The sequence below is a fragment of the Falco biarmicus genome, chromosome Z, assembly GCF_023638135.1.
Source record: "Falco biarmicus isolate bFalBia1 chromosome Z, bFalBia1.pri, whole genome shotgun sequence".
NCBI lineage: Eukaryota > Metazoa > Chordata > Aves > Falconiformes > Falconidae > Falco > Falco biarmicus.
In genome coordinates this window covers 70,570,669-70,597,253 of record NC_079311.1, presented here as the reverse complement: position 1 = coordinate 70,597,253, position 26,585 = coordinate 70,570,669, and the positions used below count along the sequence as shown (strand labels likewise).

At 43.7% G+C, this 26,585-nt stretch overlaps 1 protein-coding gene across 1 annotated transcript; it reads left to right on the top strand.

Annotated features, from left to right (window-relative positions):
* Positions 1-14,753: 14,753 nt before the first annotated feature.
* Positions 14,754-25,609, top strand: PTGER4 (prostaglandin E receptor 4). Its single transcript, XM_056325326.1, has 2 exons — positions 14,754-15,760; positions 23,471-25,609. Exons 1-2 carry the CDS (start codon positions 14,930-14,932, stop codon positions 24,062-24,064), a joined length of 1,425 nt encoding a protein of 474 aa, XP_056181301.1. The 5' UTR covers positions 14,754-14,929; the 3' UTR covers positions 24,065-25,609.
* The last annotated feature ends 976 nt before the right edge of the window (positions 25,610-26,585 follow it).

Below are 26,585 nucleotides of genomic sequence, written 5' to 3'. Positions count from 1 at the left end.
GTCATTAAGGCTTAAATCTGGTGAAAAAACTACACACCTTAGTAGCCCTCCAATCCTGAGGACATAATCTCCACAAGTCATCTGCTGAGTCTGTTACTGGACTTATTATTATATCTACTGGTAATAGAGCTGCTCAGTTGTTAATTTCCCTAAACTGTTCATCTGCTGTCAGTCTAAATCTCTTGTGCAACATTTGAGCCTTCCAGTTACTGTAACAGCAATTTTAGCTTTCAGAAGGCTTCCCTTTCCTCTTAAAGACTGAAATTTGTTTTGCAATTCAGTTCATTTTATTTATAAATATTTAATTTTCATTTGCCTCCTTAAAACTTGTTCTGAGTGGATAGTAACATAAATTTATTATGAAGTATATTTATCTTTCTGTACCTCATTAGTGCTCAAGAGTTCTCTTGCCTCTACTAAGCATTCCGCCAAACAAACTTCTGGAGGCCAAATTCAAGCACAAGGAGGAAATTAAATGTAAATTTAGGATGCATTTTTTTTTTATGCTCCTCTGCAATAAAACCACACACCCCACTAGAGTTCAGAAATGGCACTAAGGCTGGTGTTCTGAACACAGGAGATAACGTTGCGATTAGTTTGGACTCCCCTGTCCCACATACAAATTGCATCAACATTATCTCCAGGAATAATTCAAAGTGGCAGTTTCAGGGGTTATAAACACACACACAACATGAGAAAAAGGGTGGAGAAAAAAAAAAGACAATCTTTAAAATGAAACAAGAAACTGGGTCAAGGCTTGTAGTTGTTATCCAACATTACTTTATACTCATTGTTATCAACTTCATATTAGGTTTACCCACTGTTCAGGTCTCTGTGACACATGAACACAACCGAACGAATCAGACAGTTCAAATAAAATTTGAGGCTGCTTAAAAAAAAAAACAGAGGTGAAGAATGAAATTAAGAACACAGAAAAAGTTTTAAGATTAAAAAAAATGTATATTCAAATCCCTAACATACAATCTCTCAGTGAAGGAATAGCCAACAAAGAAATAAAGGAACTTTTAGCCCATCTGTGCACCTCATCATGACAATGGCTGATGACATTTTCAATGCACCTTCGGTTCAACTAGTTAGCAAAGATACTGGTAAGTGTCCTGAAAAGACCAGCCAGGAGCAGAACAGCATGATTTCAATCTGGTTTTACTTTGGTGCATCACTACAGTTTCATAGGAACGGGTCACAGTAAATGAAATTTTATCTGCCATTTTAAAACATTTATGATGCTGCTTTCTTGGCTGGCTATCAAAATCTCTCTGACCTCTTGACCTCTTCCCTCTTACGGGGAAATTAGAGAGAAGTTAGTAACTGGGCAGTTTCAAGCGTATCTATGTGCTTTTTCCCCTAAGACCAGCACCACAACTACTTTACATTGTACCAGTAAATTCACAAAGGGAATCAGATTTTCTCATTAATACTAAATAATCTGGGAGCTGCAGAGTAAAAAAAAAATGTGGAAGCAGTTAATTCAGTTTTGAATTATGATATCCAAAATCACTGCAATGCTAAACAGCTTGAGCACAGAGACTGAGTACATCAGTCTGAATGAAAACCATACATTATACTTACTATCATTGGCTTAATGCAGCACACAGAAAAAAATGAAATATCACTGCAAACATTTCACACAAGTATTACAAGAATAAGTGCTTCTTATTCTGTCTCTGCACAGATAAAAGGGCTAGATAATGTATGTTGGGGGCTGAACGAAAATCCATCATGCTCTTAAATCAATGGGAAAACATATAGTCAAAACTACCTCTGCTGGCATTCTTGAAATAGCACGATGATCCATTTTCTTTAAAATGGATGATATTTAATATCTGTGTGTACTCCAGATAAATCAGCTAGTGTTTTGAAAAGTTCATGCTAGTCTACTAAAACAAATACCACAGTTCTCAGTATCACTAAAATACCCATTAATCTGCCATGCTGTGGTATTTCAGACATCTAAACAGGTTTCTGGTTACTTTTATAATGGACTCTAGACCAGGTTTTATAGTTCATAAAAGATGAGGTATTGCTCTAACACATTCTCTTCTTATTCCCAGACAAAACACAATGCTTACAACTGCCAGTAAGGTCCTACAGCAACAGACACACTTTCTCAAAACACTGTTCACTACAGATGTCTCTGACATTTAAGTTTCCTGAATAGGAACTACTCCAAAATTTGGTATCTACAACATTAGATTTTCTAGTAACAATTTCTAGATATTAGACATTTACAGCAGTCACACATATTTTTACAGAAATTTCTGGGTTTACTGGGGTTTCCCTAACTACTGGGAGAGTCTTACCAAGCACACTGTTTATTAGCAAAGTCTTGTGACAGTGAGAGCCAACCACCATCACCTGTTTAGCCTTCTTGACTATTTCTGGATTCTGCTAAAGAATGCGGTTTGCAGTAGAACGCTAACTTCCACATCCAATTTTCGACTGAAGTCACTACTATATGCTGAGTACATTACAACTAAAATTGTATCAGATTACAGCTTGAAAATACAATTATCATCACAGTTTCTTCTGAACCAGTAGTAGAACTGAAAAAAGAAATATTATTTTCTTGATGCTCATAATTATTATTAAAGAAACAGAATAAAGTCCTATAATCTTCACAGTTCCAAACCATTGGAAGAGTTCAGATCACTGATCAAAATGTGACTGGTGTGGATCATTTATACATTTGTGTAAGATACTGGGTGAGCTATTAGTCTCTCAAAAGGTGACTACCAATGACTACTCAGTAAAATAATCAGCAAATCCTAGGATATTAATTCAGACAAAATAGATCAATTCATTCCTGTAGGAAACAAAAAGCAAGCAGAAAGAACATTGATACTACCATCGTCATATATTAGTCAATTTGGTTATATGCTATCAGAAAGCACCCCAATAAGGCAGTGATCACAGCCAAAAACAACCTACAGGAACTACTGGTAAGATAATCAGCTTTGAACAGATACATGATGTAACATTTGCAGAAGCAACGTTAGACATGGAATTTAGCAAAAAGGAACTGAGACATTCTTTCAAGAATAAGTGGCAACAATGGGAACCCATGAAAATAGGAGACACAAAGAAGAACAGATACAACACAAAAGGGATCAAAGCAGTGATGGCAGCACAACAGATTATGCAGGACTTTAAAAATACCTTACATTTTCAGCATTGATATGCATGCTTAGATGGTAAGTATACTACAGGCAGGACTTAGATGCTTGATTTGGTGCTTAAGGTCCAAAATTAGATACTCATCATCACTGATGATGATTAACCCCAAACATCAGCACACTCAGCTGCTATTGCTCAAGATAGCTGACATCTCTGGTACCATCTTAATTTTAATCAGTTTCACTTCTGTTCATATCTATGGATATTTCCACATTCCTCTGCTTCCCTCAGCTGTGACACCCTAATCAAGGACATCCTCAGAAAAGCAGGATGAAGACAGACAGCAGGACTAATGACAAGCATTCCCTGGAGCTAGGGCTTAAAACTTCTGCCTCTCTACTCCCAGATGTGTGAGCTAATCCATAAACGGATCTTCTTCTGCACTCCCAATTAATATTTAATTATTCCACGCAAAGCAAAACACCTTCCAAAGGAGACACTGCAAACATCCCATCTAGAGTATTTTATAGCCAGGATACTTTCCTGGAAGATAGGAGACACTGATTAGAGCTCCCTCAGGCAGAGGAAGGAACCAAGCACAAGCCTGCTGCCTTTTAACTGCTGAGCTAGTGCATAATATGCGTTGGGAGTGGCAGGCAAGGAACAGAACAGTAAGAGTTTTTGAACAAAAAAGGCTATATGGCTAATTTCAGGAAAGGGATCCTGCGCTGAAGGAGACTATGGTATCCCAGTCCCAGACAATGACACCGCCTAAGGCACTCCCCCGCCCGACGTTCTTGTCAAGATCTCTCCCAGGCAGCTCTCCATTCAGCTTGCTGGGATTTGCCATACAACTCTCCTTTTCATAGGGGCTGCCTAAGCAGCTAGTCTGAACGATGTCAGTTCACCAGCACCGAGCACCCAGGTGCTGCAGAGCTCCAGGCTGCAGCAGCTTGTGCTTTTCTTTGTGAGTGTGGTGTCCAGCAAGTCAGGGAAGAGATCAAGATGCAAGGTGCTGCTGCCAGAGCGGGGAAAAATACATTGATGACTTGGGTGGAATCACCATTCTGGGTGGACACCAGGCAGTAGAGTTTAAGAGTGAGAAGCCCAGGCCGAGAGCACTTCTGTAATTCAACAGTAAGTCACAAGGAAATGGAGTCAAGAAAACTTGACGTACAAACTGCGAAGTTCGGAGGAAAAGAAGTGCACCTACAAAACAAGTCTCCAACTCTGCTTCTCCATATGCTCTGTTGTGTTCCTCTCTTCCATAATTTCCAGTCTTATCACCAAACCTCCCACAAATTGTATGCCACACCAGCTATCTTCTTGAAAGCTGCCATCTTTCCACAGCTATACAGATAATATCCCTTCTCTCATCACACTAATAAAATTAACATGATTAACCATTAATCATTAAAACATTCTATGTGTATCTCTCTCCCTGAACATATATAAAATTATTTTAGATTATTTGTAACACAGATTGTAATTTCCCCTAATTAGGGATACTGGGTTACATTCTCAGTGTGATAAGAATCAGTACACTTCCAAGAAATGATCTGATTTACATCACATGAGTATTTCACTTGTCTAATTAATATGCATCAGGGCATTATGCAGGAATGCTTTCCACATGGCATACATGTCCATGAATGGAGTGATATATCACACACATTCCTTCCAGATCTGAGATGTCAGAGAGGGTGTCCCACAGCACTGCTATACTTGCACCTGTTCGGGTAGGTGCGGCTGAAGCATTACTGCAACGAGCATATTACAGATATACATGCAGGAAGAAATTATAAATAAGATAGCATAAACCTTTGAGATTTCCATAGGCCATTATAGTCCAACAAGAAACACGGCTCCTTAGCACTGTTTTCCTTTTTCTTTCTTGTCAGCATGTCTCAAGGAGTCTCCCGCAGCACAGAAATACTTGGTACAAAACTTGATACATGCTGAGCTACCATTTCTCTGAGAACTGCCCGATCATTTCCAGGATTACAAAACACATCATGCGTGTGAAAGTCATTTTATCGAAGAAAAGATGGGAAGTACACAGACACTTCACTAACTGCACTAAAACAAACACTCCTAAAGTACAATCCTTCACATGACATGGTGGCCGCTTCAGTCTTCTTTCTCTCTTCCTCCTCAGATTAGGCAAGGACTGCAGCCACTCTGCTTCCAAAATCCATCCTCAAGTTCTTAAATAATTCTTCCAGCTGGAACCAAATAAAACCACAGAACAACAACAACTGACCACCTGTGAAGCACTGTAGAGCACTTTAAGTTTTTTCAAGCTACAGAACTAGGAAAGAATCATTGTAGAGTTCCTTGAAAATGTTCAGACCTCAGCAACCAACAACCGTTCTAAAATTAATATTAGGCTCAGCAGCACTGCACAAGATATCACAAGCCTGCATGATCACAGGTTAATTACTCATACTCAGTGTGATTTGAGCTTTCATCACAATACCAAAACTGTTACAGCTGCATACAGTAGCTGTAGCAACTGAATGTTTAGTCAAGATTACTTACATTATCTACATGTCTCATCTGAAATGTGCACACATGTAAAATTCAGCTACAATTTAGCAAAATACACACTGAAATTATATAGAAAAGACCAGCAACAATGCCAAGGTACATAAACCAAGGTTTGTCTTGTGAAAAGTTACGATTCCTGTTGACATGTGGAAGTCCAGGCTGTTGCAATCAAAAGGCGTGTTTGCAAGTCTAACATTTATAATTACACAAACATTCCCCCACCCTTAATGTCAAACACACTGAATGCCTTTTTGACAGTGGGAGGCTTACCAGCTGGTGAAGAAAACAGTATCAGGCATTCAGTTTGTATGATATTTAAAACTATTATCTACCTACATTTCTAAAGAGTAAGTTCATTTTTGTTCCAATCTGCCACTCTACCACAGCCAGATGTTATAAAATATGGATAGGATATATAAGTACCAGACGTACATATGAAGATTCACTTACAAACTGGTCAAAAATAATACTAAGCTAATACATAACTTTAATAAATGGTGAACTGTTTATTACAGAATGCAGTGGTTCAAAGTTTAGTTATGCCTAATTAAATTATATTAATTGCTAACACATACATTCTACATCTGTAACAAGCTTACAGTCTCAATCAATCAGACCTTAGCCCTTTGCAAACTGCTTACTAGTGAAACGGTGTAAAGTTCATACTAAATATATTACATCCACTGCAAATTGATCTGTCTCCTCCAGATAAAGCTACTTCCACTTTGGAAGGCAACAGGATCAATGCAGGGGATGGGCAAGTAACAATTCTTGCAGTGACCCTTTGTGTGACTTTGGAAAAGCTGCCCTGGGTTCCTCCACCTTCCTTTGTCCATCTCATGTTTAGACAACAGCAATCTTGGATAGTACTCAGGCCTGGAATCATCCCACATATAGTGAGACACCTAACCAAAGTGCCTGCCTTAAGAGATTAATTGCCTAGGCTTCTCGTATAATCAGTGGAGAGTGTGACATAAATCTTCTACTGATCCATATAAAAGCTTTTCAGTATTCCTTCGATCATGTAGAATATGAGTTTAAAAATGGCATCAAGGTAATTGCTTAAACACGTATTGCTCAAAAATAAAGAATTTAGATACATTATTCATCCCTGATGTAGTCTGGGGTTTTTTTCCAATAAATAGAAAGCAATAATGTATCATTTCTGAAAGTAAATTCAAAATTTGAAGAGGGGGAGAAAGGCTGTAACACAGGGTGATATGGCTAGATTTGACTTACAGGACTACCTGGCTCAGACATATATTGGGAAAAAAAAAAGTTAAAGAAGATCCATGCACCACAGAGAAAACTCCGAGTGATAGTAATGCCAAGATCAAACTAACCATGGAAACATTTCCATGGACATGATTGACACTAACCATATTCACAGGTTTCATAAAGGAGTACTGTTTTCTGGGGGTTTTTCCAACCCCCAGAGCAAATAATACGGATGTTCAAAATTAAAATATGCAGTGTAGTACTGATTATATTAAGACTTCTGACTAAAATGAATAAAATTATATGTATTAGTTGCTGTTACTTACTACTCAGTTAGGTGGTTTAACAGTGGCTGTGTTGAAAGTTTCACATGCCAGCTGCCAGATCCACAGAGGTCCAAATGGGCCTGAAGTATAGACCCATATCTAGTTTCCCTCGTGGGGTTCTCAGCACACGCCATGCCCTTTCTTTCCATGATCACTGGATCAGACTACTCTTTCTAGAAATGAGGTAAAAAGCCTAATATCCATGAGGAGCTGAAATGCTGCTTTGAATGGAAACAAGTTCTGAGTAATAGAGCTTCACTGAACAATGGCAACAGAACAGCTGTGGATCCGCACATCCCTTCTGCCATCCTTCCAAAGGTCCTGTGGTCATTGCACTCCCACATGTTCTCACATCAGAAGAGCGTCTCTGCACTTCAGGACTGACAGCCACAGGCACATGACTGGCAGTACTGCTCCCTGACGACTGATTTACAACAAGGTACTGGAGGAGAACTCAGAAAGAGCATCCCCCTAGTCACCACACACTATCGGTATAGCAGAGAGCAGATGCAGGCGGGTTCTGTCATGACAATCCACAAACATATTCTCTTTAACATCAGCTGCTGTAGCAGCAGGTACAGTGGCAGAAGGAAGGGTGATAGATACCAGCACTCGCAGCACCACTTCCAACCTTCCACCAGGCTTCAAGTGGTGTGCATTCTCAACTACCACAGCTAAGACAGCCTTGCCCTGAAGAGCTAAAACCAGGCACAATTGCATTAGTAGAGATCTCAAAACAATTTTTAAGCAACTATAAACAAGCTGTATACTCTTCAACTGGAGTGATTCTAAGCATTTGCCACAAAAAAATGTTTCATGTTGTATCTACTTTACTAGGTGACAAATGAAGTCAAGTAGCTCTCAAGCATCAGGCTGATAATGCAACTCTCCTCAGTCTAAGCAAACTGCATTAATTCTTGAAGGGCAAATGAAGCGCTTGGTAGCAGGACAGAAATGGGAGTACTGTTGAATTTGGCTGCCTTTTCCAGTTCCAGCCTAAGAACATACCGTAGCCTAACAGTATGTTTCAGCATTTGTTAATTTGATGAGGTCAGCCTGTTGTTATTGCCCTATCTCAAATAAAAGGAAATGGGAATCATCAAATTACCTTTCCTGATCATTCCTTCAATACACCTAGCTTCCCAGAGGACAAACTACCCTCTGCTGGAACAGCAGAGAATTTACAGGCAGGAAAACTTTTCCTTAAAAACTTCTTGCAGACCTTCCCAAAAGCACTCAGCTGCAAATACAGTTTTGTCATTTGCTGCAGGCTTCCTAAAAGCTGGCGTTTATTCCAACGATTTTGCAGCCAGTGTCCTCTTAGTGAAAGGTAACTGACTCATCACCTAATGCACAAGTCATTCCCACAAAATTAGCCTTTTTTCAACAAGCTTAAGTAGATTTTCCTAAGACCTAAGCTGCTGATTTACAGATAGTATCCAGTATCCTTGTTACTTTGTATTCTTTTTCTTGCTCCTGGAATCTCCCAGAATTCAAGACTTAAAGTGATATAGCTCCCCAAATGCAAGATTTGATTACATACAGTAGTTACATAGTGTACAAAAACTTTCTGAATACTTGCCATAGCAAGCATTTATAAAAAGGAAAAATCTTTCCCAAAGAACCCAGCCTCAGCATTTATTAAGAGACTTCTTCCACCAGCCAATAAACGACCCATTGCACTGCACTACTAATTGTTAATCCACCCTGACAGCTGGAAACACTTTGAAACCCAGCCCCATAGTGGGCAGGACGGTACAAGAAGAAACTTCTATTAAACTTTCGGCTGATCATAACTTATATCTAGCCTCAAATCACATGCCCAAGCCAGCCTTCATGCTGCAAAGGTAGCATACAGCCCCAGCATGTGCTACAAAGGATTCTGCCCTCTTTCCAAAGATGGTCCAGGTAACTTGAAGAAAACAAATTTCACTTCAAAATTACTGAAAATCTTGCAGTGCTTCACCACGATATAAACAGGTAACATAATTTATACAGAGGCAGTAAATTTTCTAGAGAAACTTCAGTTTATTTTACAAGGAGGTGTTGGGGAAAAAAAAAAAAAGAAAAAAAAAAACAACCAAACCGCCAACCAACAAAGCCAAGTATAACAATATAAAAAGGAATCCTACAAAATCATATCATGAGTTAAGTGACTTCCGTGACTTAATCTGGCTGCAAAAATCACCAGTCCAGCAATTTCATCACAGGTGCCTTTCGTACACTGCTTTCAACACCTGATAAAAGTTTCAGCTTTCAAACAGAAATGCACAGCTTCAGTTCTTTCTTCAAAGATACAGAGTATAGCTGTTTAACACACTCCCAGGTCCCCTTATCACACCTCAATAAAAAACAGAAGAAAGCCTGCCACTTTGTTAAAATTTCTGGCACACAGATACCATCACAGAATTACAGTCAGGATCCTTGGGAAGAGCCTTCAGTCTTCAGATCTTTCACGGAAAAGCTATAGAACAGCGAGGCTTGAGTAAGACCAGCCAGAGAACTGCTTCCAGGGCAATGCTGGCTTGTTTCTGCTTCCACCACAGCCATCATTTGCCATACCTTGTCACAACAAAATGGCCCACCACACACAGCTGACTGCGGAAAGCTAAAACAACACAAAAATTTCCAATTAGTAATATTTACAAAGTATACTCTGAAGTTCCCTGTAAAACCAATCCAGCACGTGTTCCAAAAATATATTAGTTTACTTCAGTAAAGATGACACAGTTTGTGCCCAAGAGGAATTTAATTCATTTTTATTTAATTTTAATTAAATTTTAATTTTCAATTTAATTAAACTTTCATTTTCATTTTAATTTAATTTTAACTCATTTAGTTTTTTTTCTACGTAAGGTCTGACTTAGCTGCCTATTTGTAATTCAACAGGTATGACCTGAAATAGCTACAATTACTTTAAGGACTCTAAAATAAGTAAATAGTTGGGACAGCTAATTATTAGTGCTCTTCTATGAACTTCCCTTTTATGCTGTTGGCCTCTGCAATGCAAGAATGAACTGCCAAACTTAAAAAAAAAACAGAAAGATTCAGAAAAAATGGTATAAGCGACAGCTGAGAAAGAAGCTAACTTAATCTATACTGTTCCAAAGAAATGGATTGAAAAACAAAAAAAGTATTTTAACTGTTAATGCAGACTTCATAACTGCATTAAAATCGCTATACAGTGACAAATGTTATTACAGAGGAAAAGGGTCATTCAGTGTACTATAAAGATTATCAGCATCATTTAAACAGGCAAAAAGCCCCAAACTTCAGCAGCACATGACAGTGGAGTAAATTATAGACCTGTGTTTTTTTGGCACAGTAGTGTCCTACTGGAGTGCAGAGGTGCCTTGCACGCCAGCACACCCTGAGATCCCCTGGCAGTGGCAGTTTTGCAGCTCTCTCCTAGAAAGTAATGCAGCAAAAGAAGGGCAAGGGGACCTGAGCACTGCTCTCACTCCCCAGAGAATTCCCCCACCCAGGGAAATCCCCCATTCAGCAACAATCTTTATCAGGTGCCACAACAGAAATGTGCCAGAAATCCTAGTAATGTTACCAGTCATACTAGTAATAATCAGAACTCCTAAAATAAATTTAATACTGTTACAATCTGTGATGATTTTATAGGAAAATATGTGGGCAGGAAAATATTACGTGGTTTAAAATATATTTTTTTTTATCTACTTACAATGCTATTTCTATTCAAGTTACATTACAGAATTCCCCACTTCCTTTTAAACATTTTTGCAACCTACTCCTGTTGTATTTTTTTCTTTTCTAATGGTTAATTAAAGAAATACTATTATGTAACACCTAGTTCAGTCTGTTTCCATTCTCTATTAATAATGATTGTATTCTGGCATACAGACTTTAATCTAATGGTTGGGTTTTTTTTTCCTGAAAAACTTTTATGTGTCAAAAGCATGACAGCTGAACAAAAATGAAGCAACAAAAAAGCATCAAGAAAGTTTTCCCACAGCCAAATTTCCCATCAAAGCAGACAGGCTGACAAACTGTTGAGTAAGTCAAGAATGTTACTGAGCTTCAGATATTTAATGGGAGTTTAACACGTAGTAAGTTTTTTCAGACGTGCAGCACATTAACAGCAGTCCAAAATTTCCCGAGTTGGCTCTGTATCCACTTCTACAGCCCACCAAACACATAGCTCCTGTAGAAGCACCTCCAGAAAACATCCATCAATTCATATGCCTACATGGGCATTTTGCTATTAAAATTGCAGTTACATACAGCAAGGAGACCTCTGTGTAGTTTATTTGTCTATATTCCAGCTGGCCCTGAGCAATGCAGGTACAGTTTCGGAACCGGCAGCTGGCTAAAGGAGCTTTACAAGGGATATCACGTGGCTGCTGAGACATGCTGAATAAATACGAGCCTCTTACCACACCACAGAAGAAAAAAAAAAAAAAAAAAAAAAAAAAGTCAAGTATTTTAATTTAAATCTTTCACCAACCTAGAAATATGACCACAGTTAGTTATACAGCTCAACTAATCAAGCTATCAAAATAGTAGCTGACTCATGTATTTCAGAATTAATCTTCTAACAACATTAAAATCAGAAAACATTCACTTTGAGGCAAGAAGTTTATCTCAATTGTTTTCAGTGTCCATGTTTTCTAATCTAGTATTTTTAAAATGAACTGATTATTTTTTTCCATACATGATTATCACTCCAAAGTTGTCATTTTTTCTTTGTATTTTGACTTCTCACCTAAGCAGTTTTCACACAAAGAGAAGTTCTTTGGTGGTTACTCAATGCTAGGATCTGTGACATTTCCGCTATGACAGCGTGACTATTCATGTTGCAAGTGGAATTTCTTCAGTATTTCAGTTCCACTTTAAAGTCTCTCTTTTGCTCTGAAGACTAAGGCTTTTGTGTGATTATGCTTTTCATCTTGACTAGAAGCCTTCAAAGGAAAACTCCCAGAAGTTACTAATAACCCTAAAAGTTTTACACAACGGGTAGATACAGTAACCTCACATGCAACCTGTCCCACAATTCTGAGACTGACTTCTGTCATATTCTCTAATTAAAGAACTAACACTGGTTTACAAAACTCATCTTACTATCCTTACATTCAAAACTGTACTTTTTTCCTTCTTCATTGATTTTCCTGGCCTCCCTGCATTTTTAATTAGCTTTTTAGATGCATCCATTGCATCTTACAGAATGAAAAACAGCATTCACTGCTTCACATACACAGACATGTATATGTATGCACAGAAGGACCTGAGCACCCCGAACGATAGACTGAGGCTTCTGAAGACACACAGTCTGTTACGAGATGGCCGAAATGGTAAGACTGGATCTACAGGTAAGAAAAAAAATGAGAAAAAAAAAGGCAGCAAATAACTTCCTCTGCCCTAAGACATTAAAAACCTTTGCATCACTTCAGGGAAGCAAGGTAATTCTTTTCCCATCCTAGTAATGACTGCTTCACCTGTCTTAACTTAATCCCACATTAGGGCCTCTAGTACCAGAGCACCAAAGCCTCAGTGTAGGAAAGGAGGACTGTTGAGAAAGCAAGTGCAACCACACCGCTGAATTCAGGGCTGGCTCTGGACCTGGGTCAGGTTTCCTGGAACTGCTGGAAAAACTGTTTAAAGGTAAGAAAAAACCACCTTTGTGCTGTGCCTTCTTTTGAAAGTATTTTGAAGTGCTTATAATTTGCTTCCGACAATTACGCAAACCTAATTCAGCTACCCCTATTCCCACGTGAAGCTTTGTGCTGGTGACGGAACGATTTCCCAATTCTGTAAAAGATAAAGAACTGTCAATACCAGCCAACCATTAAAAAAAAAAAAAAATTAAAAAAGTTAATTTTCTCTGAGACCACACCGCCACCACTACTGCCATTTCTTTGCCTCTATGTGCACTGTTTCAAAACCATTTTTTCTAAAACTGAATTTTAATTTTCAAAGTAAGAATACACTGAAAAGCTGATCAAATAAAGTCACTTTTTTCTTCACGTCTGTTCATACAGCATTGAAAATTCACTCGTCATTCTCTTTTCCACAGTACATGCTTGCTCTCTCATACATTTTGTTCTGTCAGTGCTTTTGCTGCCAGTATATCCTATTGCTGTGACTTTACCAACCGCTAGTAAGGCCTCAGGTATCGCTGCCACAGGCTTAAAAGAGAGAGGGGGGAGGACGGTGAGGGTATAGAAGATCGGGCTTCTATACTACATGTTGCTTTGACATCAGAGAAGAGGTTCCTCTAAAGCACACTGATGCCATGCTTCAGGGCGCAGGTTTTGCGTCCTTTGTAGCAGCTGCCGTCACCTAACGCACAGCACAGGGCGTCAGGGCGGCGGGACCCGCTGTCCGACCCGTCACGGCGGCGTGATGCTTCACCCCTGACCCCCCAGCACAAACTCCCACGCGTGTACCTGTGGCGGCGGCAGGGTTTGCACGTGTTTATGGACGAGGGACCCCATCGCCGCCACCGCCGCCACCGCCGCACGGGTGACAGCTACCGCCCGGGAAAAAGCGCCCGCTGTCCCTCCGCCAGCCCCGCCGCAGACCCAGCCGTCGTGGTGAGACTTTGCCGGCAAGTCCCTTCCGATTCACGCACGGCTGTCGCACACTCGCCACAGCACGGGCCCTCGGCACGTGGCGACGCACGCCGCCCCGCGCTCGGGGGCCGCAGCCGCGGGGGCACCGCCGGGGCCGCCGGACGCCGAGCGGCCGCGCACCGCCCTGCTGCACCTGCGCCCGCCTCCGCCACGCACGGCCCGGCCGCCGCCGCCGCGCCAGCCGCCAGCCCCCGCGAGCGCCGCCGTGCGCGGGGCCCGGCCCCCCCGGCGCTGCGCGCTCGACCGTGGCGGGGCCGCCCGGCAAACGCGGCTCCCGCAGGGCGCCCGCCCGCCGCGCTGCCCGTGCGGGGAAGGCGAGCGCGGCTCCCGCTGCCGTCTGTCGCTACCGAGTGGCCAGCGAGTGGGCAGGTGCCGCCGGTCCCCGCACGCCCCCGCCCCTCCCGCTGCCCCCCCCCCTCCCCTCCCCTCCCCGGCGGCAGCCCCGGGCGGAGGTGCCCGCGCCCGGCCCCGCGCAACCTGCCCTCCGCGGCGCGGCCAATGGGGCGAGGGGGCGGGGAGGAGCGGCGGGGCTGCACGCGCCGCCCCCGCCCTCCGCGGCGAAACTCGGCGGGAGCGCCGCGGGGAGTTAGACGGCGCCCGCGCCCCGCACCGCACCGCCCGCGGCCGGCCGGAGGGGATGAGCGGCGGGCACCGCGCTCCGGCACCTTCCCGCGCCGCCCCCGCGGGCACCTGGCGCCGCCGCCCGCTCGCCCAGGGCCGCCCCAGCGCCGCGCTGAGCCCTCCCCGGCGCCCGTGCGCCGGGCGGTGACCGGCTGCGCCGCGCTCGGCTCCGCGCTCGGGCCGCCCCGCTCCCGCTGCCGCTCCCGCTGCCGCTGCCGCTGCCGGCCGGACGCAGCGCCGCGCTCTGCGCGGGGAGAGGCAGCGCCGCTCCCCGCCCGCTGCCGGACGGCACCCCGCTTCGGGTCCTTTTTAGGACTTCTTTTTTTAACTAAAACGCACAGGTTTTATTTTTTTTTTTAACTTCCCCCTCATTTGAATTTTTATTTCCACGCTAGGCTACCCGCCCCCTTCCCTACTCCGCGTTTCCTTTGCGGACCCGCTCTTGCCTTTGCTTGACTCCGCAGCGGCAGCGTGGGCATCATGTCCTTCAACCCCACCATCATGCCACCTGCGAACAGCTCCGCCAACGGGACCGCCAGTGGGGCCGAGGGCGGGAAGCCCCCCACCATCCCCACCATTATGTTCATCTTCGGCGTGGTGGGCAACCTCATAGCTATCGTGGTGCTCTGCAAGTCCAGGAAGGAGCAGAAGGAGACCACTTTCTACACGCTGGTGTGCGGGCTGGCGGTCACCGATCTCTTGGGGACTTGCCTGGTGAGTCCGGTCACTATTGCCACTTACCTGCAGAACCGCTGGCCAGGAGGACCAGCGCTGTGTGAGTACAGCTCCTTCATCCTCCTCTTCTTTGGACTCTCTGGCCTCAGCATTATCTGTGCCATGTCTATAGAAAGGTACCTGGCCATCAACCATGCCTATTTCTACAACCATTATGTAGACAAGAAGCTGGCAGGGCTCACGCTGTTTGCCATCTATGCTTCCAACGTGCTGTTCTGCGCCCTCCCCAGCATGGGGCTCGGCAAATCTACCTTGCAGTACCCTTACACCTGGTGCTTCATAGACTGGCGAGCGAAGGAGGCCACCCATGCAGCATATTCCTACATGTATGCTGGCTTCAGCTCCTTCCTTATCATGGTCACCGTGATCTGCAACATCCTGGTGTGTGTAGCCCTCATTCGTATGCACCGCCAGTTCATGCGACGCACATCCTTGGGGACAGACACCACCTCCAGCCGTTTATCTGACTTTCGCAGACGCCGGAGCTTCCGCCGAATGGCTGGAGCAGAGATCCAGATGGTTATTCTTCTCATTGCCACTTCCCTGGTGGTGGTCATCTGCTCCATTCCTCTGGTGGTGAGTAACGTTGTGCAACCCTTCTTTTTGATCACCCGCACCACTGAGCCTTTTCTGCTCCTAGTCTGTGCTTGTAGGGCAGAGTCCTGTTCAGCTGGTGCTGCAAACTGTTACAGTAACTTAGAGGCTGTTAGCATACATGCATGGTGAGACAAAGTTGTGTGGATCTGTATTCACAAGTAAAGAAACGTGCGTATCCCACGTCCTGGGCTCCTTTGGTTGGTTAAAATACAGCGCCAAAAATTCTCAGTAATTTTTCCACTGTTGGACTGGAATCCACACAGCAAAAAAAATCTTACAGAGAGCTAAAGGCACTTTAAAGTTCACTCCCAAAATTAATTTGTGATGAGTGAGGTTTGGGTCTGGTCTGCATTTCTGCATGTTTATTGTGTTTTAAAAGTGTGCACACTGTTGCTGAAGGGTACAGTGGTCCTTGGTGCACAGAAGGAGGACAGAGCTCTGTTCACTTTACGTGAGCAGCACGCAGAGTGCTTCACACGCCAGACCTGAGCTGAGCTTCCCCTCCTGAGGGATCCACCCACCATCTCTGGGGTAGATCTCGCAGACATCCCCACAGCAGCTTCCCGCTGTGGGAGGAGTAAACTCCGTGGAACCATGTGTTGGTGTGATGCCCAGTTAAATGGGAGTTGGAGGAACCTGGCCCTCGTAAACCTAGAGGTCATACCGAAATGTCAACATTACCACAAACCATTTGCTAATTTTCTGAAATGGCTGATACAATTAGTGTCATTACATTGAACGTGCAGGATCCACTTATTTCTCTTCCTCCACCTTATCTCCAAGGAAGACAAAAAAAACCCAACCCGTGAGCTGGAGGCTCAGTTCTTGCTTGCCGCCCACCATAATAAGGCTTGGCAAACTTCTCTCCTCTGGCTTGGAGACGTTAAACAAATAGCTGGCTCGCCTTATTCGCCACCTTCCAAAACACAGCGAAGGGAGCCAAGCAGTGGTTGTCAGACAGAAAGTGGTTTTAGGAGGATTGTTTTAAGGGGGTTTATGCTCCGTAGGGTGATACCCCTGTTGCAGAGGGGCTACAACATGTGCAAAATACAGCTGGCCAGCTGGGGATGCAAAACAAATAGTGGGTACCATGGTGAGGAAGTTTGCAGAAGTACGTGTGAACAGGACTTGAGATGTCAGCGAGTCCGTCCCCCTGCTTCAGAGGTGCTGTAATCACAAGGGTTGGGCCAGTTTTGCCGCATTACTTACATAAACTGGAGCCAGTGAAGTGTGGCTGTGCTGGAGCACCAGCACCCCAGCTGTCGCCGAAGGCCCTCTCCCATCCTTCAGCGCTGTCATTTTGTGTTGTGCCGTGGCATGACCAGCACGATGCCAAGCGTTCATTGCTTGACATCTGAAGGAAGAGGAGAGGTGCTGTCACAGCTGCATGCAGGGTGTCTGGGAGGTGCACATGTGTTCAATGGAGTGCACAACCTGCCCTGCGGTCCAGCTCTGGGAGCTGCAGGGGTAGGCTGGCTTGCCGAATCAGGGACCTGGGAGGCATCAGGTCATGCAGTGGCCAAAACCCTGACAGTACTGTGGGTTATCAGTACATAATTTGATTAATCTAGTATTAAATCAGCTACTTTACAAAAGAACAGTATTGCCTTTTCAAGAGATGCTAGTAAGTGCAGAGAGTACCTTCTAGGAAATGAACACAGTGTTGGATGTACGTAACGTGGTGGACTTCAGCAGTTTCAGAAAGAAGACAAACCTTATCCTGTGAAGGAGCTTCTAGAAGGCTGAGAAGTCTGAATATAAAATGCAGAATGAAATTGTTCATATACATTTGGACCTGGGCAGTCTTTTACAGAATATACAAAAAAAAAAAAATCCCAACAAAAAAAAAAAAAAAAAACCAAACCCAAAAAAACCAAACGGGGAGTGGGGGGGGAGGAATCAAGAATCAAGAGGGAGGGGTTACCAGAAAGGGAACTGGAGGATTGTTGACAATTAAAACTAATGAACCTGGGTGCGGCGAAAGGTTTATTACTTAAACAGTAGCTATTGAAAAACTTGTATATAGCAGAAGGTATGTGAAAGTGCAGGTGCTGATGTTGTGTAGCTCTCTCAGACCTTGATTTCACTACTTACAAGGGCACAAGTTACCTCGGGAGTGTTCATGAAAGTTAGATTTTCCCTGCTAAGGCAGCACATTTTTCCGTATCTAAAATGAGGTAAGAGACTGCCACTTCACTTAGAGGGATGACTAAGAGAAAAAGTAAGCTTTCTTAAAAAAATCCCTAACAAACAAATACACTCATCATCAGTGTGGTTGAATTTCTTCATTGTTATACAGCTTTATAAATCATTTGCCTCCCCCTGCGGGACCGTACATGCTGCTTTGTGCCATGATGTACTGCAGTGTATGCCACTGTATTAAGACCTCTGATTATATAGACTGAGGTTAAGAACCGAGGGAGAAACTCAGAGAAGCAACATCTTTATGCTATAAATCCCTAGAAAGAGCCAGCAGCAGAGACAAATAAATCACTAACACGGACTTTGGAGGAGTTCTAGGGGGCCCTCATCAAGCTTGTCTGTAACAGGGCAGCCTGACAGTCATCAAGAACATGCAAGTGGTAAGGTGGTGGTGGTGGTGGCATGATTCAGATACACAAATCAGGCTCAGAGGGTGCTTTGTGACTTAAGTTTTCTGACGAGCTGACTACCTACTGATGATTTCAGCTGAATAAACCATCACTTCAGTCAAAGCAAAGCAACTTCTGAAAGAGAGACTTAAACCTCTAACATTTCAGAATGAACACTTTCACAACATAATAAAACAGCAGACAGAGGCAGTCTGGAAGCCTACATTTATTAGGGTTTGACAAAAAAATATTAATGTCTTTAAATATTAAATGGCCCTGAAATAATAACCAAAGGCTTGTCTTGATTTAAAATGTGTTTAAAGAACAGCAAGCTGAGTCACAGACAACAGCAGTTTTTAATAACGAGATGCCTCAGCACTCAGTTTACAAGTAGGATTGTTTAGTGTCTTAATGATTTATTCATAAAATCAGCAAAATTTTACACTGACAAGTGCTGTAACAAAATGATGGGGGATTGTGCAGAATACCGAATGAACTTGACAGAACTGAAGGCTGATCAAAAAACTTGAATGAAAAACATCAGTGAAAGGAAACTTTTGATATAACCTGATGTGTTCTCAATAAGCGGAAAGTGATGTGAAGGACATGAAGAAGAATCAGACAAAAATTTAAAAGTTAAGTAAGATACCTAAATTATATGCTGACTCTTGTCTGCAGTCCACACCGGTTATCTTATCTTTTAAAATACTGTGAGTTTTTAGGAAATAGAATTGGATAGAGTTAAAATTAGGGAATAAGTTATATTAGGAGGCATTTTGTCAAGAATAGAGTAGGAATTTTTATCCAGCCTTTTAAAAGAAACACAACAACTAGCTCTTTCAAGCATAAGTAGGCACACACTACTCAAAGTCTGTAATTCACTCCAGCAGCCTGTCAGATAGTCTTGTGATTTTAAAGTGCATGATCATTTTCTGATCCTGACCACTGCACATTGTTGTTAAATTACGGTAAAGTGGAAAATATAATACAGTGTTTCAGGGTGTACATCTGGTTGATTGCACAAAATAATCAGGACTTTCCAACTTAATATTTAATAGAGCTAGAAGTTTGGATTTTCTTTTGGCTTGGTTGGTTTTGACTTTTCTCTTTAAGTATCGGGCATTGTCTGCAGCCAGCAGTGATGTAGCAGACGTAATTTTTGAGCAATGGAGTGGACACCAAGCAGACACCAAGGCCTTGAAGGGCAAAGGTTACTGGCTTGTAGAGCTGAAAAACCTGTTCCTGCTTACTACCATACAGTTTTTAAATTTATCCTGTCAGTATGTGGGGAGATTTTGAGGGCAGGTAGAAGCTATGAAGACAATTACCAGCGTGACTGTAACTGTACAAGTCACTTCATAGTACTTCATAGGATTAGAAATCATGATTTGCATCTGTAGTTAGTAAAAAGGAAAAGCAGCAAGCAGCATGCGGGACTGATCCTACAGGTACCTATCACTTGAGCATAGACTCAACATACCTTGGAGCTATGTGCTTCTTAACACAATTGCAAACAAACTGCTAGTACTTTGAAGGTACTTTGCCTGAATTCTACAGCTAAAAAGCTAATATACAAAACACATTCTTTTGACATTTGAAATTTTTCTAGTTTGCTTCTTTCTTTAATTAGGATCTTAAATTGCTCAATTTCAAGCATCAGATTAGCTAATTCTGTGGCGGGTGCCACTTAACTTGGCACTTAAGGTGCAAGGCAATACCCTTTATCATGCTAACTCCTGCAGCAGAAGACTCATAGCCAAAACAGGATACATCTCTTGCCGTTCTTGTAGATGATGCATTAGGAAATGCTGTTTCACCAGTAGGTGAAGAAATTATAAAACTGACATTCCAACACAGATTAAGTTTTACTTCACTGTGATTAAGATGTAGTCAATTCCAGCAACAGGTCCAAATTAATAAAGGCATTTGACATTCGGGGGGGGGCTTCTAATGAAAGACATGGGACCTTTCTGGGAAGTAGAAACAGTTAAGTACAGTTGAGAGTTTTCACTAAATATGTCTGGTTTGTGAATCTTTAACCTATATGTGCCTCCTATCTGTCACAAGGAAATAAAGAGGACAGAAATAACATAAAGCAAGCTTCACTGTACAATTAGTGATTGTCCTTTTCAGCCACAGAGTTAGCACTTAGACGCTTTTGTCTTCCCATGAAGCTTGCCAGGTAGACAGAGAAAGGTGAAATAGGTACCTCAATTTCATATGCTGCTTATCAAAAGAACAATCCTGCTATTAAATCACTGAGGTGTAACAATAGCTCCAAGTTTAAAAGAAAAAAAAAAAAAAAAAGTCATGTCTCCAAAATTGGACTGTGTACTCCAGCTATTTTCAAAGTGTGCCTGCTGGTTTTGCGCTCTGAGTGAGTTTATCAGCAAATACCCCTCCCTGTCACACCTCTAATCCTCCCGGTAATGACTGTATGTAGTTCCACGAGCTGCTAGAAGGCCACCCCTCCCTCCACCTTGTCCTTTGAACTCGTGGCTCTCGGGGCACCTGCCTGTGCAGCGGTGCGGGTCAGGCACCTGCGCTGCTGCCCTGCGTGGGGAAGCCTCGGCGCTGAGGGAGAACAGGAGCCTTTGGGAAGAGACGTCGGCGTGGCACAGGATGATACCCCGGGGAAAGCTGACCTTTGTCGGCTTCTATATTTGACCTTTGTATGTTCGTACATGTGACCTTTTTTCACTGTGGAAGGGAAAGATACCTCACGCCAACACTCAGGCGAACAGATGTCCACCGACGCCAGGCGACGGGTCGCGCCAGCTTTATTTTTCAGCCTCCCAGGTCCGGGGACGCTGGACGGCGCGTCTCGGGCTCAGCGCCGGGGTGGTGCGTAGCGACCCTGCCTTGCGCGGGCGGGCACAGGGACCCGCGGCGCCCGACCCCTCCCACGAGTGGCCGCCCCGGCGGGCGGTGGCGGCTGCGGGGCGCCTGCGCCACCTGGCGGAGCGCTGCGGGATGGCGCCTCGGGACGGGCGGGGCTCGCCGCGACCCCCCGGGCCGCCGTGGCGGGTGGGTGCAATCGGTGGGTACCCGCCGCGCTGGAGGTGTTTAAAAATTTTGGCCTCTGGAGGGGCCTAATTAAAGAACTGGCGCAGGCAGTGACACGTGGAGTCACGTAGTGAGGGACATCAGGCAGGAGGCTGATACAAAGCAAGTAACAGAAATCCTTGAAGCAAGTAAAGATTTATAAAAGAAAAACCCATAAAAATAAGTTCCACACGCATAGGAATGCTCTTTGAAGTACTCGGTTTGCACATTTCGCTTAAGAGAAAAATAAGGTCAGTAAATTAGTTGTCAGAAAGGCATCCATGGTGTTCATCCACGATGTTAGAAATCATCAGGAAAGCAACCGAGAATAAAACCTGGATCATTATCTTGCTGCATAAATTCAAGGCTTTCCCATGTTTTGAATTCCGTGGGCAGGTTTTGTTACCTGTAAACCTACAGAAAAGTGCTGAGAAAGAAAACGTAGGCAGTCGTCTCTGACAGTCAGGTAGAGAGAGGCTGTATGTATAGTTCTTCCAGAGAGGGACTCTGCATCATTTCAATGTAGTTCATTGATAGCTTTGGAGCACGCTCAGCCTCTGGATTCTGGCAAGCCAAATGCCATCACATTGCCCTGCTGCAGGAAAATTTCTCCAAACAAACAGAATTGTAAAATTTTTCGCCAGACTTGGACAGCTTCACGTGTGGAACTTCTAATAAAAATGACTTAAGAGGGCTGTTTGGCTCAACTATTTAGATGCTCATTTGCCTTCTTGTCTGTAACCTCCTAGCATGGCGAGACAATTCATTTCAGAAGTCAGACGAGATTTTAAAATCCTCATTATTTTGCTACTAGATTTTTACTGCATCAGATAAGAAGATCCCTTAATTAAGGGATTTATTTTCAGTTACCTTAAGGAATCTGAAGAAAACAGCATCTTCCATTATCAATTCTGTTCAGTGGCTTTCCTAGGCCTCCCTATAATTGGATGCCATGTGGGTCTTGCTAAAACGGGGAACAGCTGTTTGAGACTGATCAACATAACAAACATATGATTCCATCCTCCTTACTGACACTGGAAAAAAATTACATCAAAGAATTGGGCTATGCCTTACTCACAGCTGTATTTACAAAAGCGCTTCTAAACCAGGAGATGGCCTAGGTTACTGCTTTTTTTTTGGATTCAAAGGAAGAAGCTGGAGAAGACATTTCTGTGTAGAAGACAGGATCCTTTAGTGTTACATTTTATGCATAATAAACTAAAATTGCTAATTAAATAGTTACTTCATGGAGCAGCTTCAACATCTTAAATTCTTGACCACTTCATGAATATTTTTATGCTTTTGTAAGTAGAACCAAAATGCTGGCTCATGTAGGAGAGCAAAGCACTCCAGTCCAGTGCTGCAATCTCATCACTGACCTGTTAAAAATCTCCTAGCTGCGGGACTTTTCCTTTTTTGGGGGGTTTGGTTTTTTTTGTTTGTTTGTTTGTTTTTAAATAATAATTCTGGTTTTCCAAACTATCCTGCAGCAAGCAAGTAGTTGAGGGTATACAAACAATTCCAGTAAGGACAGGTGCCAGGAAAATGCATTTCTAAACTTGGGAATTGACAGCTCTGGACTTGTTTCCAAAGCCTGGTATACTTGGATTATAACCTGTGTTTCAGTTTGTTTCTAAACAAACAATTATTAACCTTCACTAGAGAAACTGATTGTCCAGGTCTTCTCAGTCAGGGTGGCCTAAGGCTTAGGGTATCAGGATGTAGGTCTACGTCTTTGCTTCCGAGTTCTATCAGGAAAAAAGGAATTTTTAAAAATATCAGCCAAAAGTTGGAGGTTCAAGGATTCATTATGAGGGGAAGGAGAAAGAAAGAGCCGTTCCTTTCCTATCTGTAACAAAGAAGGCCAATTTACAGCAGATTCTGGGTTTTTTTGCTGTTTCCAAAAATAAACTCAGGGCTGCCAATCTGAGATGCATGGCTTTGCCGGCCTCTTTTCTTGTCATAGCTTGCAGTAGCAAATCTAGATCTCTGGTTTGAAATGTAAACATCTGCTGATGTAATTGTGTTTCTTATCCCCCATCTCCTTGGGCAGGTCCGTGTCTTTGTGAACCAGCTGTACCAGCCGGAATCGGTGAAGGATGTGGGGCAGAACCCTGACCTGCAAGCCATCCGCATTGCCTCGGTGAATCCCATTTTGGACCCATGGGTCTACATCCTCCTTCGCAAGACTGTGCTCAGCAAAGCCATCGAGAAGATCAAATGCCTCTTCTGCCGCATCGGAGGGGCTCGAAGGCAGCACTCAGGGGGCAATTTCAACTGCGTGGACGGCCGCAGGACCTCCTCTGCCATGTCAAGCCAGTCACCCTCCTTCATCTCCCGTGAGCTGCGGGAGATCAGCAGCACCTCTCAAACGCTGCTCTATCCTCCCGAGTTAAGCGAAAGCAGCATCAAGGGCCGTGTGCTGCTTCCAGGCCCCAGTGCCAGCTTGGCTCAGTCCGACACCACCTCCGTAAGGACACTGCGCAGCTCGGAGACTTCAGACTCTTCGCAGGGGCAGGACTCTGAGAACGTCTTCCTGGTGAATGAAATCAGGTCTGGTGGCGGGACCACCTCTGCATCCAAGGGCAGCCCTCTGCAGGTCACCTTTCCCACAGAGACACTGAATTTGTCAGAGAAGTGTATATAGATGGCCATGAAAGGCATCAACCCTGGGGATACTTCCTGGTACATTGGAAAAACTGGTGCAATAGATAGGTGTTCTGCCTATTCAAGGGGAGAGGGGTTCAGCTGTGCTCCAAAGGGCTATTTTTCTCTTGCCATGTGATGGGTACGTTTCTTTTAAGACTACTGAGGACTGTGTGGAACCGACGCTGCACTGGGGCCCTGCCATCAGAAACGGTATGAGGAAAGTCTAGTGGGGCTGGGAACATAAATTGCTTTGTCTTGTTCTGGGACACAGGAGAGCTCCTTGGCCTCTGGAAATAGAAAGACCCATCACTTTCTTTTTTTCTTTCTTTCCCTTCCCAAATCTGGTAGAACTGTGTTTTCTCTTCCCATGGTTGCTCAGCTATCAAGAGTTTAAGCTTCTGGTACTAAAGCTGAACGTGAGGCAGCTGCTAGGAACTGGACATAGCTACTCTGAGAGCTGCCTGGGGCAGGATTTTAAAGTGTCTCACTAAAGCATGAAAATGTGAATTTTTACCGTTGTATATATATCAGGATTGAAAGTATTTAAAAGTCTATTCTTCTCTATGAGAAGGTCTTTTATTAATACAAGGTATATAGAAACAATTGCCAGCCTTCTCCTCCCCTAGTATTGCCTGCTGATAAGACGTTCTTGGTTCAGATTTGTTCATGCTAGAGTCACAGCTGATGAGGTAATTCTCTAGCCGAGCATACATAAGCACTTTCTGAGTGAAATGGGAATATATGCGCTATTAAAACAGAAAAAGAAAACACATCCTTTCAGTTCAGAATATTACTTTTCAGTATATGTACATATTAAAAAAGCCAGATTTTATTTATGTGCTGAGAATGTTTCTCTGTATAACACATCTGCGCCTCTCCGAGTACTTTGGCCCACAGTCTGCACACACTTAGGCACACATTTAACATCGCCCATCAGAGTAGTCCCTTTGCTGCCTCCTTACATGTAAAGTTAAGGATGTATAGAAGTGCTTTCAGTATCGGGGCCTAAAACTTTCAACCCCTGATTAATAGTCTTAATATTCACTTTAGTTAAAGCATCACTGGTGTAATAAAGGTATTTTTGCATAACATTTATCATTTTACTTTAAATAGTAAATAGAATTTTATGACTGTGTAGTCTGATACTCCATCAAATAAATGTACAAAACCACGGAAGCAGAATCTTCATTTAAAAGTATAGGTTATACAGAACCATATCCTGGCCTTAAACCCCTTGAAAATCATTTGTTCCTAGAGTTTTAGTGGCACACACATGACCAAAACCAGCTGTTAACCACTAACGAAAAGGAGTTTGGTGTTTTATGTTGTAAGGGTTAGATCCTGTTCCAGAAACACTGTTTATCGAAATAATTCTATACAGATATTTGGAGGATGTTTTGTCAAATACTGTTATGCTGCTTAAAGTGTTTTCATGTGAATGCTTTATTGTAATGAAAATTGAGCCTTATGTTGATATGTTTAAGCAGTTGTACTGACCAAAGTAATTCTGGAGATCACAATTAAATGGAAATGTTCTGCTTGATCTCAGATGTTTTTGAGTCTGCCATTCGGTGCCAGCTCCTAACCATAGTAAATCTCCCATCTTGGAATGCTTTTTGCTCAGCTACTGTCAAAGCATACTTTGTCCTGTAAGTTTCCAAAACACCATGATCACCATCAGCAAGAGGCAGCCATCATCAAGTGTCCCCACAAGCACTGACACAGAGCCATGAAAACTGTTTATGCAGACACAGAAACACGGTGGGGTAGCTCGCATGACTGAGTGCTGCAATGGATGGCTACAGACTGTTCGGAAGGGATAGGCAAGTAGAGGCAGAGGGATAGCGCTGTGTGAGGTGAATGATGGTGACAGTAGGGTTCAGTGCTTATCAGTAAGAACCAGAAGGAAATCCTGGAAGACTGGAAGTCAGGCAGCGTCATGCCCGTCTACAAGAAGGGCAGGAAGGAGGATCCAGGCAGCTACAGGCCTGTCAGCCTGACCTCTGTGCCAGGGATGGTTATGGAGCAGATCATCCTGGGTGCCATCACACAGCACATGCAGGACAGCCAGGGGATCAGGCCCAGAGCACGGGTTTGTGAAAGGCAGGTCCTGCTTGATGAACCTGATCTCCTTCTACGACAAGATGACCCGCCTAGTGGATGAGGGAAAGGCTGTGGATGTAGCCTACCTGGGCCTTAGCAGAGCCTCTGACGCCATCTCCCACAGCATTCTCCTGGAGACACTGGCTGCTCGTGGCCTGGACAGGTGCACTCTGCGCCGGGTATAAAGCTGGCTGGCTGGCCGAGCCCCGAGCGTGGTGGGGGATGGAGTTACATCCAGCTGGCGAGGGGTCACCAGTGGTGTTCCGCAGGGCTCCGTGCTGGGGCCGGTTCTGTTTAATAGCTTTATCGACAGCCTGTACGAGGGGATGGAGTGCCCCCTCAGTGAGTTCACAGGTGACCCCCAGCTGGGGGGAGCGTTGGTCTGCGGGAGGGCAGGAGGCTCTGCAGGGGGGTCT

Excerpts from the sequence above, each read along its gene's own strand:
- PTGER4 (XM_056325326.1), top strand. The coding sequence starts at position 14,930 with ATGTCCTTCAACCCCACCATCATGCCACCTGCGAACAGCTCCGCCAAC. Across the intron at positions 15,761-23,470 it reads TCTGCTCCATTCCTCTGGTG|GTCCGTGTCTTTGTGAACCA; the intron begins GTGAGTAACGTT and ends CTCCTTGGGCAG.